The sequence below is a fragment of the Gossypium hirsutum genome, chromosome D03 (genome assembly GCF_007990345.1).
Source record: "Gossypium hirsutum isolate 1008001.06 chromosome D03, Gossypium_hirsutum_v2.1, whole genome shotgun sequence".
Classification (NCBI taxonomy): domain Eukaryota; kingdom Viridiplantae; phylum Streptophyta; class Magnoliopsida; order Malvales; family Malvaceae; genus Gossypium; species Gossypium hirsutum.
This window is the reverse complement of record NC_053439.1, coordinates 43,790,252-43,809,982: the sequence shown is the minus strand read 5'-3', so window position 1 is coordinate 43,809,982 and position 19,731 is coordinate 43,790,252. Positions and strand designations below refer to the sequence as shown.

The following is a 19,731-nucleotide window of genomic DNA, read 5'->3' as shown; positions in this document are numbered from 1 at the left end:
GTAAGAAAACGCCGCAAATACTTATTAAATTTTACCAATGCCCAATTTAAGGTTTAGGGGATAGAGGTTTAAGAGTTAAATGTTAGGCGCCGCCAAAAAGATTAAAATCCCGCCCACTCCCAAAAAATAATTTTTTACTACCCGCTCATTACTCCCTTTTTTTCTCATATCCATCGAGCGCCCTAAATGTCCCCAAATAAAAGTTTGTACTTAATTCTTTTTCTCTTTCAATCTCAAAATTTGCCCCCAAATTTCCCATTTTCCCTTTCAATCAGATCTTCATGAATAAGAAGGAGAAAAATCAGTACTTTCTTTCCATTAAAGAACTAGAAATGAAACAGGATTTCAAGGGAAAATGTCAAGAGAAAAACTAAGAAGAGCCGCACTTCCTCCTGTTCAAGAGGTGTTCTTATTTATTTCTATTGCTTTCAGTATATATTTCTTTGATTATTTCTGTTGATAATAGTTGTAGGAGTTTGAGTGGTGATTCTTTACAAGGTGTGGAGTTGCTGGTGCTACGGCGGAGGAGGAGAATGGAGTGACAGTTGTTGAGATGAGTGCTGAAAAGCGGAGACGAGGAAGACCGTCGAGGAATCAAGTGAGAACCACGTCGTCATCGGTGCCGCCGCCACCGCCTCAAAGGAAGGATGAGGATGATGAAGAAGATGTTTGTTTTATATGCTTCGATGGCGGCAGTCTCGTGCTTTGTGATCGACGGTGAGTTTGGAAATTTTTTAACATTCACAATGGAATGCTAAAACTTACAGAATGTGGCACTTCTTGAGGTAAAACAAAATGATAACAGTGCTTTTTTAATGAAAGCTTGTCCTTCTGGCTGGGCTAAATATGAAGTGAAAAAGCTCTTAAAATTAACCTGATATATCAGGTTGAATGCACATCTTTAAATCAAGAATTGCAAGACATGGAAGCTCGTTTTCGTCGTGGACAAAAGAAGTCCCCAGAAGAAGCAAATCAAATGCTTCAGGTAAATATGATGAGGATGCAACTTTCTGAATTCTGTCTTGCAAATTATATTTTTTGGTCTATTTCCATCTAGCCAGTCTAGAAAATAAAATGCATCTTACCTATTTGATTTCAGTACCTCAAGTAATCTATTGGAATGTGGGTTTCTATATCATTAAGAACATTCTAAAGTCAACAGTTCAAAATGTAATTAATATCTAGTTATAGGCACAATCTGTGGCCATTAGCTGTTCCACCAACTGTAATTAATGTAAGAGGCAATGGCTTAAAGATGGTGATGTTAGATGCATGCATGGCAGGAGGAAGTGGAGCGTGCACGCCAAGGTCAAAGAGATGCTGAGAGCAAGCTCTCTTCATTAGAGGTAAGTATTATCATTGTACATTTATATCAAGATTATTTTGTTTTCTTTTGCTGGCTGATTTGTGGATTTATTTTCTCTGATCTATTTGTCTGGCTGCAGGCTGAAGTGCAGAAAATGAGGGTTGAAATGGCTGCCATGAAGAGGGACGCTGAGCATTATTCACGCCAGGTAACTGTTAAGATTGATTCACCTTTTAATTAGAAGTGTGGTTGTCAATTGTATTGATGATGTATAAACTGAAAGCGCTTATTATAGTGACTGTTGAACTTAGTGAAGCCTTAAATTTCATTGCTTATTTGATTTATGTAGTTGTATATCAACTATCAAGTTATATGGCACTGATTTACTGTTGTTGATATCTTATTTCTTAAATTTTCCATCTCATCTGAAACTGTGATGAAATTCAGTTCATCAGTTGTTTTCCATATGCTAGTTTATAAAGTATATTTCAAACCAGGCATTATTTTATTTTCTAACCCTCATTTTTAGCATACTTTTCTTAACATGGAAGAATAAGCTATGATTTCGACCTTGATGTTGATGGAAGTCGCATTATTTAACACCAAAACCCATATTTTACGGGTTTTTCAAAGAAGAAAAATGCTGAGAATAGATGGTCTCTGCAAAAAGATGGGCTACAAGGACGCCAAGTTACTGATGCTTTACGGGTATTAAATTTATCCTTTTTCATCTGTTTCTTGTGTGTTCCTAGCTTTCACTGTAAAATGGGATAGCTAAATTATATGGTTTCTGCATGCTCCAAATTCCTGAAAAAAGGTTGAGAACATTGGCAAGTAAATTTTTAGAGAAAGTTCTATGAAGTTTTTTATGGATTCTGTGGCGCAGACCCATATTTTTTATTTTGGCATATCATGTAATTGTTTTACAAGTAAAAAAGTAGACTGAAGCAGTTTACTATGAAGTTTTTAGAGAAAGTTCTATGAAGTTTTAATCTATGCTTGCTTTCCCATAGATTTCCATTCTAACTAGCTTCGATATGGATCTGCTGCTTTCAGTTTCACGCGATCTCCTCACTGTTAACTTGTAATTATCCTTTTTCCTCACTGTTGAAGTCGAGTTCGTTGTAAACCCCTACTTTTAAAAATATATATACATTTGTTTCAATTTATTCTATTGAGTTTACTTGAAAATTTGTGGAATTATGTATTACTTGCTTTATTTTTTTAATAGCTTATACTGTTAGTGAATTAGATAGATTTACTCCCTGTTATACCTATATCTAAGTTGAAATTATATATATGCCTTTGCATTCCAAATATGAAAAATTGGAAATTAGGCATAGCCTATTGAAATTGGTGTTTTGATATGAATGTGTTATGCTTCTGTTTGTGCAAATCTGCATCGTACCATAGTAGGATATTCAACATTTGAGTTTGTGTTGAACAAATATGCAATGAAAGTGCTTTGTAGGATTATCAAAGGAATTCTCACCAATAAGGTTTGTTTTACATGATTTTTTTATGTGCAATTGTTTTTACTATCAAATTCTTGTTCATATTTTAGTTTAATAGCTTTTCATTTTTGAGATGGTTACAATGGGGGTTTTATTCTACCAATCAGTTGGTGGGTCTTTTTTTTGTCCTTTTTCATTTTCTGCTTTTTTTTTCTGGTTTTGTAATGGTGAATGCAGTATGGTTGATGGTTTTGCAGGGGAAGAAGTTCTATTAATAGGTATTTACAATGGAAGAGTGATAAGGTTTGGAGCAAGTCATTTTCAGCTGGGGATGATTCTTGTAATTCTTGTTCTGAATTGGAGGTAATTTGCAATAGCTAATTTTATTATGTTTCTTAAAATTTCCAGAATCCAAATTATTATGAGGGGAAATTGTTAATTTTACTGAGAGAGCAAGGGTTTTTATTATGAATTTATGATATATTTGTTTAGGTTTGTTGAAAAGAGTTTTAGATTCTGAAATCATGTTGTTATACCAGGATGGTAAGTCCCATGAAAAGAGTTTTAGATTCTGAAATCATGTTGTTATACCAGCAAAGAAGCATCGGCATAACAATAGACTTTTAAGGGGAGACATATGAAAACATGAAACAATTGTTTACTCGTTAAGAATTAACGGTTTTGCTAATGAATGACATGCCGTTATCATGATATACATGTTTTGATTTTCTTTTTTTTTCTTACCGGTAACAGCTAGCTTTGTGTAGGATTTATATCTCATTCTCATGCAACATGCTACCACTTGGGTGATACAGGTTAAAAAGTTGCAGCAGCAGTTGCAGAAAGAGACCGATTTGCACTTAGCTCTAGCAAGTGCTGTGGAACATTGTGGTTCACCTTCTTCTAGCTCTCCAGGCAAGCTTCCAGATAAGGTCAGTCTCCTTCTATGGGATTTCTATTCTTTTTTTATGTTCTTTTCTCAATTTCTGAAACTTGGATTTCAGGCCCAGGAGCTTTTAGATAGCATAGCTGTTCTCGAGATTATCGTAGCAAAGTTACAGCAAGCATTACACTAGGGACCGTGTTAATTTTGTTGGCTGGAAGGTTTATGGGGAAGAGAGTTGTTTTCTTGAAGCAACTTACGTCTGGGCTCCTTTTGGTCACCGGTGGGCATTACATATTTTACTGCTATCCTTGTTTCGTCATTGATTTGCTTACTTCTTGAAAATATTGGATGTATGATATATGTTATTCAATTGCGAGCTGGATATATGAACATGTTTGTTAAAACCCTTGTTATTGATTTCTACAGTATTACTTCCATAGTTTCTCACTTGGATTATTTTCTAGAAGCATTATGCTACTTTTATCTTATAGATAAGATTTGATGGTAGCAAACCAATTTAACATTTAATATGCCCGAGATTGAGTGATGCTATCTTGAAATTTAATGCTTCAGAAAAGGATAAACATGGTGAAAAATATCGATTCACTATAAAATTGATTTGATTAAAAGTATATTAATTTAAATAATATTTTTTTATTTATCCTTAAAAGTATATTTAAAGTTTAAATTAAAAAAAATAAAACATAATATAATATTTATCATAAAAATAAATATTATTTGATTAAAATAAAAATTTTTAAATGTTATGTTTTAAGTGCGTTTTTGCAAGAAGCGTCGCTAAAGGTTTGTTCTATAGCAGTGTTTGTGGTAAAAGCGTCGCTAAAGGTCTTCAGCTATAGCGGTGTTTGTGGGAAAAGCGCCGCTAAAGATCCTGATCTATAGCGGCGTTTGTTGGAAAAGCGCCGCTAAAGGTCATGATCTATAGCGGCGTTTGTAGCAAAAGCGCCGCTAAAAGTCATGGTCTTTAGCGGCGTTTTCCAACAAAACACCGCTAAAGGTCATGGTCTATAGCGGCGTTTATAATAAAAGCGTCGTTAAAGGCCTAAAAAAGCGCCGCTAAAAGCCTATTTTGGTGTAGTGAAAGTCTTGTTTTCAACATACTCGGCCTTTGTTTCGTGTCTTAATACTGTGAAAATACCTAAAAATGTGAAAGATGCTTTATAGGTTCCTGAGTGGAAGGAGGTTATTTTAGAGGAGATGTGCGCTCTTGAAAAAAAAGGTACATGGGAAATAGTAAAATTACCTGTAGGGAAAAAACAATGGGTTGTAAATGGGTGTTCATAGCCAAATTCAAATCGGATGGATCTTTAGATAGATACAAAGCCCGGTTGGTGGCTAAAGGGTACACTCAAACATACGATATAGATTATCTTGAAACATTTGCTCTAGTAGCCAAATTAAATTCCGTTAGAGTTCTTTTATCAATTGTTGTTAATCTTGATTGGTATTTACATCAGATAGATGTGAAGAATGCTTTCCTAAATAGGAAACTTGAAGAAGAAGTTTACATGGATCCTCCTTCAGGTTTTGAAGAAAATTTTAGAACTAGAGTATGTAAGCTCAAGAAATCTTTGTATGGTCTAAAGCAGTCTCCTCGAGCTTGGTTTGAACTGCTCACTCAAGTTGTTAAAAAACAAGGTTACTTACAATGGCAAGTTGATCACACAATGTTCTACCAACACTCACAAAGAGGTAAAATAGCAGTTATTATAGTTTATGTCGATGATATCATTCTTACAGGAGATGACTTAGATGAAATAAGGCATCTCAAGGAGCATCTAGCATTGGAGTTTGAGATCAAAGACTTGGGTCCTTTGAAATACTTTCTTAGAATGGAAGTTGCTCGATCAAAGAAGGGTCTTGTGGTCTCTTAGAAAAAATATGTGATTGATCTTTTAAAAGAGGCTAGGATGAGTGGTTGTCGCCCAACTGACACACCAATTGATCGAAATATAAAATTCAGAAATAAAAAAAGGTCAATTAGTTGATAAATGACAGTACCAAAGATTAGTTGGTAAGTTAATTTACTTATCACATACAAGGCCAGATATAGCTTTTGCAGTGAGCTTAGTGAGTCAATTTATGCACTCCCCAATAGAGGAACATGAAGAAGCAGTGTTTCGGATTCTGAGATACTTGAAGAGTTCACTTGAAAATGGCTTATTCTTTAAGAAATCCGAACAAAGAGGAATTGAAGCTTATACAGATGCAAATTGGGCAAGCTCAATAACAGATAGAAGATCTACATCTGGATACTGTACATTTGTTTGGGGAAACCTTGTGACTTGGCGAAGCAAAAAACAAAGTGTTGTAGCAAGAAGTAGTCCAGAGGCTGAGTTTAGATCAATGGCTCAAGGAATATGTGAAATGATGTGGTTAAAGAGAATAATGGAAGAGCTGAGGAAACTAATAACTTTACTAATGAAGTTGTACTGTGATAGCAAAGCTGCCATTAGTATTGCTTACAACCCAGTCCAGCATGACAGAACTAAACATGTTGAGATTGATAGACACTTTATTAAGGAGAAGATTGAATAAGGCCAAGTGTGCATGCCTTTTGTTCCTTCAAAACAACATATTGCTGATATACTCACCAAAGGGCTCTCTAAGACAAGTTTTGATTTTCTTGTAAGCAAGTTTAGGTAGATAAATCTTAGAGATATTTTAGGAATATTTTATTTTATCTTTTAGTAGTTTATTAGAATAAGAGAATTATTTTCCCAATTAGGTTAGGACTCTTTTCTCTATTTAAGTTCAGTTTTTTAGTTAATAAATACAGAATAGTTTTATTAAATGCTCTCTTGAAAACTTTCATTTATTACTAAGGCTTTCAATGATTAATATATGTTAGATTGTCTATACGAATAACTATCACAAAGGTTGTTATTTATATAGATAAAATAGTTTAATAGAATTAATGATTAAATGACTCTAGTTAGTAGCTAAATCATTACTATTGAGAACAAAACTTTTTTGTCTAAGGATATGAGATTTTACATGTATCAACACTTGTACACATCATGTCCTTAAGTTATATGATAAATACTTCCCATTATGATTGGTTTTTTGTCAAAGTCAAACAATTCCCATTTTATAATTTTTAAATGTGTGATATATGTTCATGTTACTCCACCATAATGCACAAAATGAGTATTCAAAGAAAGTTATGAATATACATTAATCATGAATCTCCTTTTATTATTAGATATTTTGAACAAATTGGGGATCTAATTATGATATGAGTTGGCAATTACTATTTTGTTTTGACAACTTCTCCAACGTTAGGGGGAGAAACATAATAATTGGATGAATTGCTTGGAATGAATTATTATTTTCTAGATCATCGTAGAAAGTAACTAGAACTAGAAGTTCAAAAAATAATTCACTTTATTGCAAGTTAACTATTAGATGCATTTACTGACCTAATGAGAATAACCAAATGTTATATACCAATTAATATTTTGATTTGAATTAAAGTCTCAATAAGATAATCTATTAGAATAAATGAAAGTAATCCTGCTTAAAGCATGGTAGATCAATTTATTCCAAAGATGAAAATAATAAATCTAGATAGTCATATAGTGGAAGCGATAATAAATTTTTTTAAAAAAAAACATGTTAACCTAAATTTTGGAATTAAATATCTAAAATATTTATATTAAAATCAAAGTGAATTTAAATGTCTTCCCATACATAAAAATGTCAGAAATCAATACAACTACTCATCTCAAATATCCTGTTTGGTACTGTGTCCTTGTGGGATTTATGCCTTGAGCACGTCCTGGTCATTGCAATTCAAAAGCATGCACTGTCTCTTATACCTTGCGCTATCTTTTAGAGCTATGTCCTCGTATATCTGCAAACATACGATTGAGAGCGGAGAGTTAAATGATAGCTGCAAAACAACATTATGATTGTTAGCATGCGAGTTGAGAGAGATTTCAAAAGCAGAACCTTCTTGTGCTTACGGGGAAGTTTGCACCATTTCTGGCTCAGTCTTTTGCTTGCGTCACCAAAAGAAGAAGATTGAACCGAATCCCAACTGGCCATTACAAAGAATACATAGGAATTGCATGGCTTAACAGGACAAGTACGCCTTTGAAACAATTTGTCGAGCACAATGTCTGCCCTTTCCTTCTTTTTCCTCTTCTCTTTCATTGTCCTACTAGGTTTCTCCACAGAAATCCGAGGGAAACTGTACTTCACCTGAGATATCGCCCCACTCCTTAGCCTTGTCATTATACTCCCTCTCTTACTTGTCTCTGACTCTACGTTATTTTCAAGTTCAACCCCATGGTTCTCATTCTCTAGAGTCTGATTTTCTATTTGTTGACCTCTTTTGGGAGTTTGATAGGAAGAGGAACTTGAATTCCGGCAAGACATGCTATTCTCCATGGAATTCAAACTCGGAAAGTGGGAGTGAGTTTGATTATGGGGCGAGTATTTGTTATGCAGGATATTGAATTTGAAAGAGAACTGCAAATTCCCAGTGTCACCCTCAACTTCAATGGTGCTTCCATTGAGAAATCCGGACAACTGCAAAGGCACGGAAGACATTGAACGTGATGTTTCTGGGATTTCCTCCGAAAGTATTGCTTGAAACTGGAATCAAAACAACGCAAAGTCGTTTTGATTATTAAAAAGTACCAAATGGTGTTTCAAGAAAAGAAATGGCAGCCGTTGGCCTTTACATGCCTTTTCGCAGAAGATGGTAATCCATGACCCCAACCAGTACGACAGTTCGACCTCTCCAAACAACAAACTCCTCTGACAATCCAAGTTGAACACAAAACAATAACATTGGCTTATCCGGTTCAACAAATTGCCTTCATTGCGATAAATATAAACAAGTAATCAGATTAAGTATCCTCCTGGCTCGAAAGGAACAAAAAGAACATAGAGGATTTTAATCTTTCTCTCTATAATCTATTAAGTAAAATGAAAGACACAACTAGGTACTATTATTTACTAATACATATAGGATGACTGATGGACAGGCGCAACATTTGGCAATGTGCTAGACCGGTGAGAGTTACTGCTGTAAGGCTCATTTTCCCCTATAGAATCAGCAAACCGATATAGATCTGCTGATGTCCTGTCAGTAGTATCGGGCAAACCAACAAAGCCTTCTATAGATGCTGATGACCTGTATAAACTAGCGAATCTCATGGATGTGGCGGATTGCCCACCTGAGTGTTGTCGCCGTCCTCCATATGGCAGAGCACTACTAATCGTTTGCTCAGCCTTATTGACTTCAATCTCCCCATGAGCCCTGGAATAAGAACTTCTTGAGATGGCACCTATGCTCGTCATCATACTGCTGCTTCCAACACCATTTATTCCTACCATCTGGGCAACTCCATTTCTAGGTAAAGAACCAACAGTTAGTCCATGTGGTACAGCTGATGCAGCAGGATAACTAGTGGCGACACGACCAGAAATAGCACTTTCGTACAACCTCATGCCTTCAGTGAGACTAGTAGCAAGTTGCTCATGCAACCCATTGACATGAGAAGAATTAGGCAAGGGTGACCCTATGGTGGCAAACCGTGAACGTTTCATTTCTTGACTCTTAACCCTACTCGAGGACCCCATTTCATCCAGTTTTCGCTTTGGTATCATTTTCCTTTCCTCTATCCTTTTATGCAGTTCAGCATTTTCTTCTTCCAACTTGACTATCTTCTCTTCAATTTGCCACGAACCAAGAAACTTTGCTACATCACTACTGCAATCTTCCGAATATCGGACTACGGACTTCAAAGCATCTAATTGTCTTTCATTAGCCATTCTCTGCAAAGTGATGATAAGATCAATGCAATATTAAAGAAATGTATACATGACGATAGTGTGACAGCAGATTAAAAGGACAATACCAGTGCAAAGGGAGAATTTTGTGCTTCCTGCTTTGCCCTCTTGAATGATTTTGCAGACTCTTGCAAGAATATAGTCAAAATTTTCTTAAGGGAGCATTTATCCTCAAGCCCAAAGATGGAAGCAACATCAACAGCTTCAACATGCATTCCATTCTTCGCCATAACCTCTATGATATCTAAAGCAGACAAAAGTATCATAAGACCCAATACCATCAATCCCGACTCCCAATGAAAAAAAATTATTAATAATAATCATATCAATTACAAATCAGATGCAGCCATATTTAGTTCATCACAGCCTTTATATGATAAAGAAAAGGATGTCCAATTTCTATAAGAATTCTCCTTTGAAAGGTTAAATACATTCTTCCAAACTATTTTTTTCTACAAGAAAAGGCCATTGAGCACATAGCCTTGCTGCCCCCTCAATATCATGAAACTCTCATAACATCAAGAAGATTCAAATAAGGAAGTCTTGCACTATAAGAACAGAGACATCATGAGCAAAAAGAAGTTTACAGAACCTAATCTACACGCACCAATAAAGCCTCTTTCTCTAGACCCCACTTGTATTCGAAAAATCCACCATTTAACTAGCAGCTAACTTCCTCCAAACCCTTAACATTCTCTATCCATTAACAGAGATCACCAATTCATTATGTAGGAATCGCAGTTCATTTAGAAACCAAATCTTCTAGCTATATGAAGTAAGACCAAACATCATCTAAATGATAGAGTAATTTACTTATCTCCAGGCATGAATATAACAAAATCTTGGGGTAGCTCAGAGCAGGCCAACGGCTGAAAACAGATTCTAAGGCTCAAAAACAAAGAATATAAAGTTTATAGTTAAAATGGAAGTTCATAATTCATTTGCTAAAAACTCCACTCCACTCCACCACGAACCTATGGGATTATAATATACATAAAACTATGGCAAAATTCAAACTCCTTGAACAGATTAAGCCTTCATACTTTGAAAACTAAAAAGCAGGCGTCAAAATACATTTTTTAACTACTATATAAGAACAATGACGCTCCATCCATCAAAATCACAACTTTATAAGCAATAACGTGCAAATACCAGGCATTTTATCAGGGAGTACGGGAGAGGCCTTTAAGGCATCCGAAATAGCCCTGAGATTACACAAGCGCAGCAAATTCCCCAAGTCCTCAAACCGGAACACTTTTGGAATCCCAAAACCAGCAACGAAAAGCAACAAGCCCCTAGCATCAACTTCACTGGCCTTAGCCAATCCACCCTCATTAATCAACCTCTTTCGCCACGCAATGGCTCCATTCTCCGCTTCTGCCTTAAGGTTTCCCGCAATCTTAACCTTACCTTCAGCGTGAAACCCTCCCATCATCAAAAGGAAAAACTCCAAAGCCAAAACCGAAGCTAGCCTTGCCGGAATCATGGGCGAGTCCTTATCATAAGCCTTTATTCCTTGTAGAAAGAACCTCCCAATGCAATCAAGAACCAATCTGGCGGGTTCTGGGGCAAGCTTTAGAGCCTCAGGAACTTCTTCTCGAAGCTTAGCAACGTTCGATAAATGGGTGGCAATGTATTTGCGAAGTCCTTTACTACACATCGTCCCGCAGAGGCTTTGAATTTCAGAACGCGAGGATTTCGGAGGAGAAGCTGTGTCGGGTCCTTTTTTCTCCGTTTCACCATCAGTCTCCGTTGCTTTGGGAGGGGATTGGGTTTCAATTTCTGGGCGCTTTTGTTGTTGCGGTTCATACAATTTGGAGTCGATGGCTTGGTTGATGAAATCGAGGTGTTTGGTTAAGTCGTCGAATCTGCATTGGAAAGCGTGGATTGCGGAGGAGAGGGAGGCAAGGTCGTCCATGGATTTCAAGAAATGAGGTTTCCCATGTTGCTGCGGTGGTGGTGATGGCGGTTGTTGTTGATATTCCGGTTCGGTTTTGAGAACCGCTAACGGTTGAAGAAGGGGTTCCGGCGGTGGTAGGGACAGCGGCGATGGAAGAGGTTCTTGGTTGATGGAGGGGAGGGAATTGAGTTGGAGGAAAGGCTGGGAAGGCTTGGCCATGAGAGCAGGAGTGTAGATGAGAGCAGAAGGGCTTTAATGGCGAATTTAGCCGCAGAAGCTAAACTCTTCGAGTTGCAGTTAAAGGGGGAGTAATTTATACGATCTTTCTTACTTGATTTTTATTTCATAATTTTGTTTTGGGGCTTTGCTGGCCGTTACAACGGGGTGGCATTGGGCCTATTCGGCTTTCAGTAATAAAACGCTTATGCTCCTAAAATGACTCAATATGATGGAATCTTAATCCACATATATGTTTCATTCTAATTTTTAAATTTCTCTATGAATCAAATATTACTAATCATATGATATCCAAATTAATAAAAAAATTCTTATTTCAAAATTTCCAATCATTTTTCGAATATTCAAATCCGCAAGAATATGCTTATTTTTATTTTATTTTATAATCATTAGATTCGGATATCCGAATCTTTTGGATAATGTATATACAGAATATTTGTCCAATTCGCTCTAAATTCGCAATAGGTAATAATTTTAAAATTCAACTCTAAATAAAAGTCAAATTCTCGATATCCAATTTTATAAAAAAAATAAATAAATTGCCATTCAAATTGTCACCCCGATGCATGTTTATGATCAACTGAGAACATCTAATGCTTGGCAAAGAAAATCGATGGATGTTTGGTTTTTCTATTAGAACTGGTGTGTGCTAATTTATTGATATTTAGAAGAATATATTTAATATATGTATTAAAAATGTTCACAAATATCAAATGAATAAATTTCAATTATGAAATATTCATGCACTAGTCGATGTATACTATTCTAATAAAAGTTTTTATTATTTAATACCATAATGATTTTAAATAACATATTGTACTGCAAATTGATAGTGGAATACTCTCTCCGAAGACCCTATAAATGTAGAAAAAGCTTTCGAACTACGTAAATAATTTCTATGTTCATCTCTATCTTACTCTTTTCATTGTTCATCTAGTTACAATTGAAAATGCAACTAACAATCAACTTCAATAAATTCTCTAGTGATGTCAGAGCTAAACGCTTGACGAATTAAGTAAAGATCTTGGCATTGAATTGCTCAAGAGATGGAAGAAACAACAATCTTGAGACCCCATGCTTGATGGCTCTAACTACGCCTATTGGAAAACATGTATGAGAGAGCCTTCATAAAATCAATTGATGAAATTGCTTGGAAGGTTGTTTTATTAGATTGGGGACCACATACTCAATAAATTAACGGAGTTCAAATATCAAACTTGAAATCACTAACGAAAGCAAATCAACCAATTACAACTCAAAGACCTTGAATGTAATATTCAATGGGTGTGTAGATTCTACTCATGAAGGCACCACTTTTGTGAAACTATTGAAACTCTAAATATTAACATCCAAATTTGAAAATTTGAAAATATTAAATGAAGAAATAATTCTTTTTTATTTTTATAGTAAATGAAGTGACATCTCTAATCAAGCTTGTGGACAAAAAGTAAATACTAACTTTTTTTTATATATATTATGCATGTTTATTTTTTTCATGTTCGGGGTTCGTGGCTGTTGATCTTCCCAAAAATGTTATATTCAAGATTTGAATTTACATTCCCCTAAAAAGTACAATATGTCTTACCCTTATACCCAACCACCTATCGGTAAATACTAACTTCTTTATACATATAAATAATAACTTTTTTTTATACAATAGAGCAAAATACAAAACAGGAAAAATATAGTCAAATTTGTTATTATTTTACATTGATTACCTTTAAATTTCCCAACTCAATTCCCATTTTTCAATTAATAGTATTATCTCTCACTCTGCGTAGCTAATATAACGTTTTCATTATACATTTTCCCATTCAGCAATCCACCTAAAATAGCGTTTATATATAAAAGTTTGGGTTTAATTCCCTTAGTAGGTCCCTTTGCGTTTCCAACGTTACAATATCAGCACTTCCATGTAGGGGTGAGCGTTCGATCGAATCGAATCGAATGGAAAAATTTCGAGTTTTTGACGAATCCTATTTTATTATCCTAACTTGATTTGAAATTTTCTCAAATCGAGTTGAGTGAGATGAAATTCGAATCGAATCGAATAGAATATATTTGTTCGAGTTAAATTAAAAAAATGATTTTGGATCACTATCAACCACCGTAATCAAATTTGTTATTAACTTTCATCCCCTCATAATTTATTTATTAATCTTTTATACACAAGTTAGCTTCTTTGCTTGATGAGTTGCTTCAATTATCTTCTGATTATTGTCACTATGTATTCTAAAATTTAGAAAGTATATTAAATATAAAAAATGTGATTTTTTAATAAAAGTTATCTTAAAGATAAAATGTGAAATTGGTACCAACATAAAATTTTAACACAAATATTTTATAGCATCATCAATAAATCAAATTTAATAAAAAAATTATAAAGATTCAATATGATTAAACAATTCAATAATATAAATAGTAAAAAAATATTAAATTTAATTTAATAATATAAATAGTAAATATAAATAAAATTATTACTATTTAGGTTTAGAGATTTTTTGGATGATTTTAATTTTTGATTTGGGGGTAAAAGGTGAGAAGTAAAAGTTTTGGGGGAAAATAAAAAGTTCAGGGGGTTGAAAGAGCAAATTTTTTGGGGGAAGGGGGAATGGGTTTGGGGTAGGAGGGGGTGGGATGGGAGAGGAGTAAAAGTTTTGAGGGGAAAGTGGGAAGAAGTAAAAGTTTTGGGAGAAAGTAAAGAAGTTTGAGAGTTTGGGGTAAAAATGTAAAATATTATAGTTTGATATTCTGTTTATTCGAGTTATTCGAATTCAAAAATCAAACTCGATACGAACTCTAAATTTGAAGAAAAAAATTCAAGTTGACTCGAATAATTCGAATCGAATCAAGTTTTACTCACCCCTACTTCCTTATTTTTTAATTCCAACATTTATTCTCTTAAACATTTTATTTAATTAAATATTTCCAAATTTAAAGTTAATAACAAGTATGTATTGACTCTTATTATTTAAGTATTATTATTAAGCTTATTAAAACTTAAAAAAATTCAGTACTTATGCCTTTATGTATAAAAATTACATAGAAAATAATAATAAATTAAATTTCTTAATACTTTTATAATTTTGGTTTCAACAATTATGTTACATGTTTTTAAAATTTTTAATCATAAACATAAATAACTATATATTTATTTTTATTAAAAACTTTATTTTAAAAATATAATTCGTAACCTTCAAATTTCATTAAATTTTTCAAAAAAAAAAACATGTTCATAAATTATTTTCCATTCCACATAAATATTGAAATTACATTAAGTAATAAAAAAACTTATACAATATTAAAATTGATTAGGTAAAAATAAGGATTTACTCACATATCATTTTAAAAAATAATAACAATTTAAAGAATCCAAAAAAGTGATTGTTATTTAAATCGAAATACAATTTATGGAATCTTTTTTATTTAGTAGCTAAATTAATTAATTTTTTAATAACATCTTAAAGTTGAGAAATTTGCCCGAGGGTTTATATGAGGAGTTTTGCAACTAGTCATAAGTTAGCCTTGGTTAATTGGATTGGTTGTTGTCAACTTCTCTCTAACGGGGGATTAGGTCTTCGACGTCTCAAGGAACAAAATGAGTCATTTTTACTTAAATTGGGATATTATCTGCTTTATGGGTTAAAATTCTTCGAACTAAATATAAGTTTACAGAAAATTACTCAGTAGATATTTAGAGAGGTAAGTGTTTTTCTGTTTAGAGATCCCTTCTTAAGGTTTGACCACTTTTATGTCAAAGCCTTGCTTGATCAATGGGCGATGGTATTCTCATCAAATTCTAGACCGATACTTGAATCACGGAGCTTGGTCATTTAATTAATTTTTTTCATAACATGGTTCTTTTACTCTCAGGGAGGTGAGGACTGCTGATGGTAGTTGGAATTGGAATTACCTGTGCTGTTATTTGGATAATGATATCATTTCTTATACTGCAGGCATCCCAGCACCGAATGCTTTAGCAGGGCACGATGCTTTGATTTTGAAACGGCCTACTAAGAGTGATTTTACTGTTAAATACTCTTATGAAAGATTGCTTACACCCAATGGAGAAAAAATGGAAGCTTGCATGGAAATGAGTCAATTAGAAATCCATATATTTGAAATTTGCATAAATTATAAGTAAAAGTAGAAGTAAAAGGGTGCTAAAAAGAACCCATAAATTCTATCACATTGATTTGAATATAAGGGTCTGTTTGATAGGGGGAAAATATTTTCTGGAATTGGTTTTCCCCATTTTCTAGTGTCTGATTGGAGGAAAATATTTTCCTTTTGGAAAATCAACTCCAAAACACGGGAAAATGCCTTACAATTTTTGGGAATTTGTCTTACCGATTCAATCTCCGTAAGACATTTTCCTAAAGCTCTCAGGCATTCTTCTCCCTTACTTCATTCCTTCAAATTTTCATTCTCGAAAGCTTCATTTTGGTTCAGAACAGGAAACCGCTGCTGGTACGTTGCAATTCTATTTTTCGACGGTTACTTCGTTTATTTTTCATTTCTTTTTGGCTGCTACTGCTGCTGCCATTTCTGCTTTCAAATGATGGGTAAGCTTCCTTCTTCTTTTATTCTTCGTTCGGTTTTTAATGCTGGAAGCCATCTTTCTAATTTCCACTCTTTTTCTTCTTCTTCTAACACCATTTCTACCCACATCGACTGCCTAAGTAAGAAACCCATGTCCATGCCTGTTAGAGGAAAGGGAAAAACAGACCACCGCTTCGATAATGTTGATCATGCTTTGAGTTTGTTCAATAAGATGATTGAAAAGTACCCAAAGCCTTCAATTGTAGAATTCACTAAATTATTTGCAGCCATTGTTAGAATGAAACATTATGTCATTGTTGTTTCTATGTGTAGCCAGATGGAATTATTAGGCGTTTCCCATGATGTTTATTCTGTGAACATCTCGATTAATTGCTTTTGTCAATTAGGTCGAATTGATTTTGGGTTTTCTGTTTGGGGAAAATGCTGAAGTTAGGTGTTGAGCCTAATGTTGTAATTTTTTCAACTTTGATTAATGGGCTTTGTAATCAAAGTAATATTTCTGTGGCCGTTTGTGTGTTCGATATAATGTTCGATATAATGTTTTCTGGAAAAAGGATTGATCTTTATGGTTGTATTATCTCTAGTAATCTTTTGTAAATATAATGTTTTCATCTTTGTTGTTGATTTATATTCTGCCCTCTTTATACATAATGTTCTGTGTAGAGAATGAGTATATATGTTGTATCCTGTTGAATGGGAATATATAATTGAACCTATTTTACTTTTCTTTTCCCAGTTGGTTGTGGAAAGAATGTTGGCTTCTGAAGGAATAAAAAGGGTAGAACTGGGCAGAGATGAATTTGAAAAACGAGTTTGGGAGTGGAAAGAGAAGTATGTCTTCCCTTAAATTATTTGCATACTTGGTTTTTCTGCTGTTCTTTGCTGATTTTGAATCTGTTACTTTGTACATATCATCTATTGTGTTTTTATTGTTTATGAAGAAATGGCTTGGGGGGTTCTCCACAACTTCAATAAATTCTACTTCTTCTCCTTCCAAATACTGATACTTATGGAGTTTTATTGCTTTAACCCGTTGCTTAATTTCTGGTGTTTATTGTTCATATTTGACCATACTTCCAAGTTTTCTGGCAATCTTTTTTCTTTGTGGGTTATATAGTAGTTTTAGTTTTATCTTTTCATTTAATTATTCTGGTTCATTTATTTTATGATAGGTTTCGACCCCGCATTCTTATTGATGTTAGCAAGATTGACATGACCACCACTGTCCTGGGATTCAAGATTTCAATGCCTATCATGATTGCTCCGACTGCTATGCAAAAAATGGCTCACCCTGAAGGTATAAATGTTCTGGTTTTTTAGTACCCTTGTTATGAGATTGTTTGAGCAACTAATGTTCACATATCAAATTGAGCACAGTCGTCTTTGGTTGCTGAGTATGCTTAGACTTGCATGATGATTTACATTGCAACTCTGGATATTTCCTGAAACAGAACAAATTTGTATACGAATGATTTCCAGATGCGAAGGAGTGAATAAAATGTAAAATTTAACTTTCGTATGCAGACATAGCATCAATTCTTACTTATGATGTTCATGGACTATGCCATAGAAGTCAAACAAATCAGCTTAAATTCCATTGCTTACTATCATGTTTCACTTTGCTAATTGATATTTAGCATGTTTATTTTCTCATTTGATCATAATATTCTATCTTCCTGATGTATATGGTATTGCTCAATGTGCAGATTCCTCACTTGAGACCTGCGGAATACAAGAGGTCTAGGTTACCTAGGAACAGGAGGACTGTGAACCGTGCCTATGGTGGTTTTGAAGAAGGTTTTGAAGATTCAGAAAACCAAGGAAAAGGTTTCATCAAAGAACCAGTTCAACTGATAAAAGATTCATTATGACAGGAAGTAACAACGTTATTTCTGATTTTTGTTTTTCTCTTCTAGTTCTACGCATTTTCAGGCATCTCTTGTACAAGTAAACTTCATAAATAAACTTCATAAATAGAGAAAGAATCAAGACAATGTTGTATCAAGCTATTGATACTTTTATGTGGTGTAATATTATGCACTTGGACAATGTTGTTACTATGTATGTATTTTGATAATATTATTTCTAGTACTTATTGTGGTTTCGAAGCAATTTATAATTATTCAATACTTGTTTTTTAACACAATTACAAATAATTTATTTGATATTAGTTTTTTTCAATTTATAACGATTAATATTGTAGCTTAATAATTGAGTATTATTATAAATAAATCATTGCAATATATGTAAAAACAATTTAAAATATAAAAATTTATTAATATATATTAATATATGTAAAAACAACTTTTCCGGAAAATATTTTTAGGAAATCTGTCAAACAGTAGAAAATATTTTACACAGATTCAATCAAACACCAGAAAATATTTTTCAGTAAATCATTTTACAGAAAAGTAAAACATTTTCCAGAAATCATTTTACGGAAAACATTTTACTGGCAATCAAACAAATCCTAAATCTTAGATACAATTAAACACAAAATAATAGCATTCTTGTTTTTACAGCAATACTGTTATTTAAGTTGAGGTTGGTGTTCAAAATATTAGCTCATAGGATTCACCTCATGATAACCATATCTGTGTTTCCAAATGCAATTAGATTTAAGTGATTTGGATGCTTATATTAAGTACTTCGATTTCTTAGCTTATGAGACCCTAATTCCTTAACACCAAAATTTACAGATTAATCTGACTTAAAAATCTACATTTGCCATTTATGGATTACTCACTACTCACTTTCCGCTATTAATATATTTGTTAATGCAACCCTATCTCTATTTCAGTATTAATGAAATTTATTTATTATTAATATTAATATTAATATAAAATTTAAATTTTTATTTTATTTTTTAAAATATTTATCTATTTTTATACATTTCTTTTGAACTTTTTAGAATTAGGATAAAATTGAGACCATTTGTAAATTTTAAGGATTAATTTTTTAAAATTATAACTAAATCGCTATGAGCTAAATTTATTACTTTACGATTTTTTTAACTGCCACATTAGCTTGCCTTTTATGGTTTAATGGGAGTGATCAAAATGACCAAACTATATAATGTGGGTGCTTAAATTGTAATTTTTTTTTTATTTTAGGTACCTAAAATAAAATTTTTTATAATTAAATGACTATTTGTGTGCCTTGCCCAAAAAATTATATGCATATCCTATGATCATACATATTGCAGGTAAATAAATAAAAAAAATATTTCATACAAAATTCATTTACATATCATAAAATAGGGGTAAATTAGAAAAAAAAGAAAGCCGTTTTTAAAAATTAATTAGAGATTTAAGCCGTTTCTTTCCAAATTTAAGGAAATAGGTTGGTTTTGAATAGAGTACGCATTTTACAAAATGCTTTTTCTTTACTAATTTGACATAATTAGAGCACGTTTGGTTCGTTGTATTGGAATAGAGACGTAATGGAATAGAGGTGTAATAGCAAATCAATTGTTTGGTTGAATGTAATGGAATAGAGGCGTAATAGTATTCTTGTGTTTGGTTGAATGGAATAGAGGTGTAATAGCATAATGGAAAAA

At 33.4% G+C, this 19,731-nt stretch overlaps 3 protein-coding genes and 1 long non-coding RNA gene across 17 annotated transcripts; 2 read left to right on the top strand and 2 right to left on the bottom strand.

Annotated features, from left to right (window-relative positions):
• Positions 1–138: 138 nt before the first annotated feature.
• LOC107949614 (uncharacterized) lies at positions 139–4,050 on the top strand. Of its 12 annotated transcripts, none has more exons than XM_041090191.1 (9): positions 139–403; positions 499–785; positions 887–985; positions 1,269–1,346; positions 1,446–1,514; positions 1,929–2,014; positions 3,018–3,123; positions 3,528–3,692; positions 3,765–4,050. In XM_041090191.1, the coding sequence occupies exons 3-9, from the start codon at positions 923–925 to the stop codon at positions 3,834–3,836; spliced, it is 639 nt and encodes a 212-aa protein (XP_040946125.1). In that variant the 5' UTR covers positions 139–403; positions 499–785; positions 887–922; the 3' UTR covers positions 3,837–4,050. The 12 variants fall into 12 exon arrangements, with proteins under 12 accessions (XP_040946125.1, XP_040946127.1, XP_040946124.1 ...); XM_041090193.1 differs by having other exon boundaries at positions 467–785; XM_041090190.1 differs by having other exon boundaries at positions 140–403; positions 499–717.
• A 3,236-nt stretch (positions 4,051–7,286) lies between these two features.
• LOC107949618 (uncharacterized) lies at positions 7,287–8,430 on the bottom strand. 2 transcript variants are annotated; one of them, XM_016884350.2, is made up of 2 exons: positions 7,636–8,430; positions 7,287–7,523 (listed from the first exon to the last, which is right to left on the bottom strand). In XM_016884350.2, the coding sequence occupies exons 1-2, from the start codon at positions 8,222–8,224 to the stop codon at positions 7,495–7,497; spliced, it is 618 nt and encodes a 205-aa protein (XP_016739839.1). In that variant the 5' UTR covers positions 8,225–8,430; the 3' UTR covers positions 7,287–7,494. The 2 variants fall into 2 exon arrangements, with proteins under 2 accessions (XP_016739839.1, XP_016739837.1); XM_016884348.2 differs by having other exon boundaries at positions 7,290–7,523; positions 7,622–8,303.
• A 17-nt stretch (positions 8,431–8,447) lies between these two features.
• Positions 8,448–11,714, bottom strand: LOC107949617 (protein FRIGIDA). The gene is made up of 3 exons (XM_016884347.2): positions 10,625–11,714; positions 9,541–9,716; positions 8,448–9,457 (listed from the first exon to the last, which is right to left on the bottom strand). Exons 1-3 carry the CDS (start codon positions 11,589–11,591, stop codon positions 8,636–8,638), a joined length of 1,965 nt encoding a protein of 654 aa, XP_016739836.1. The 5' UTR covers positions 11,592–11,714; the 3' UTR covers positions 8,448–8,635.
• A 3,413-nt stretch (positions 11,715–15,127) lies between these two features.
• On the top strand, positions 15,128–18,263 carry LOC107949619 (uncharacterized). Of its 2 annotated transcripts, none has more exons than XR_005911384.1 (5): positions 15,128–15,486; positions 15,566–16,174; positions 16,909–17,003; positions 17,345–17,469; positions 17,879–18,263. It is a non-coding gene; the product is annotated as an uncharacterized lncRNA (long non-coding RNA). The 2 variants fall into 2 exon arrangements; XR_005911383.1 differs by having other exon boundaries at positions 15,254–15,486; positions 15,566–16,079.
• The last annotated feature ends 1,468 nt before the right edge of the window (positions 18,264–19,731 follow it).